Genomic DNA, 1469 nt, shown 5'->3' on the forward strand with positions numbered 1-1469 from the left:
CACCTCGACCTCTCCACATTTAGTATGCAAACTGCACAAAGCCCTTTATGGGTTAAAACAAGCTCCGCGAGCATGGTTTCATAAGCTAAGTGCAACTCTTAACTCTCTTGGTTTTCATTCAACAAAAAGTGACACGTCTTTATTCGTTAATTTCCATTCCACATACACCATCTTTATTTTAATATACGTGGATGATATCATAATTACAGGGTCTTCCCTGGCAACGATTCAATAGCTCATATCCACTCTCAGTACGTGTTTTGCTCTTAAAGATTTTGGTCCTTTTCAGTTTTTTCTTGGCATTCACGTAACTCATCTCTCTACAGGTGGCCTACGTCTATCACAACAACAATACATCATGGATTTGCTTCGTCGCACTAACATGCATGCTGCCAAACCTCTTCCTACACCCATGCAAACCAACCTTCGCCTCCAAAAGGATGCTTCCTTTGCCATGCACGATCCATCTATGTTCCACTCCGTTGTCGGTGTCCTACAATATGTGCTCATTACTCATCCTGAACTATCCTATGCTGTAAACAAGGTGTGCCAATTCATGCATAGCCCACAAGATCATCATTGGAAAGTTGATAAATGGATTCTTCGATACGTAGCCGGTACTCACACTCATGGTCTGATTCTTCAACCCAACCCCTCTCCAACTATATGTGCCTTCAGTGATGCTAATTGGGGCAGCGATGTAGATGACCGCAAATCTACCATAGGCTACTGCGTTTACTATGGTCGCAACCTCATTGCATGTGTTGAATCAAGTGTGATCAAAAGCTTTGAAGAATTCAAATCCTAGCGTTTGATGGAAGGCTGAAGTTGTTTGGAGTTACTGCTGTGTTTTAATGTAGGATTTGGGTAGTTTATCTTTGTAATCCACTCTTTGTTAAATCTAAAGCTTAAGTGTTTGCAAATCTTTTAAGTTTAAAGTGTTTTTTAAACTAAGTGAAAAACAACCTGTTGTTTTGTCGAAACAACCGATTGTTTTACACTTAAGTGTTTTTGCAAAGGTTGAAAACTGTTTTGGTTGGTTGACTTGCTGTCAAACCAAAACAACCAATTGATTCGCTCTTTCAATCAATTTTTTGTTTGAAAATCCTAACTGAAACTGTTTTGTTAGTTAAGTGAGCTTTAAATGATTTTATAACAGAATGCGCTCCTGCTTTAAATGCTTTGACCATTCTTTGAAAGCTATAAATAGTTTGTTTAAGTTTTATAACAAACAATTAAGATAGAAAAACAGTTTTGAGTTTTTCAAAGATTGCTTTCAAGATTTGAGTTTTCACCTTTGAGCTTTGGTTTTCTCAAGAGAGAGTGGAATAGGATTACATCTGTATTGATTTCAGTTCATTCTGTAACAAGTGTAATTCGTTCTGAATTCTTTGTACATTTTGGTGTTGTAAAGCCAAGAAGGGTTGTGTGCTCTTGAGGTTGTCAAGATCAACATTCTTGGTGGGTGT

The 1469-nt window shown here is 37.8% G+C and overlaps 1 protein-coding gene across 1 annotated transcript; it reads left to right on the forward strand.

Annotated features, from left to right (window-relative positions):
- The first annotated feature begins 358 nt into the window (after nucleotides 1-358).
- Nucleotides 359-808, forward strand: LOC137820672 (uncharacterized mitochondrial protein AtMg00810-like). The gene has a single exon (XM_068624856.1). The coding sequence runs from the start codon at nucleotides 359-361 to the stop codon at nucleotides 806-808; it is 450 nt and encodes a 149-aa protein (XP_068480957.1).
- The last annotated feature ends 661 nt before the right edge of the window (nucleotides 809-1469 follow it).

The sequence above is a fragment of the Phaseolus vulgaris genome, chromosome 9 (genome assembly GCF_000499845.2).
Source record: "Phaseolus vulgaris cultivar G19833 chromosome 9, P. vulgaris v2.0, whole genome shotgun sequence".
Classification (NCBI taxonomy): domain Eukaryota; kingdom Viridiplantae; phylum Streptophyta; class Magnoliopsida; order Fabales; family Fabaceae; genus Phaseolus; species Phaseolus vulgaris.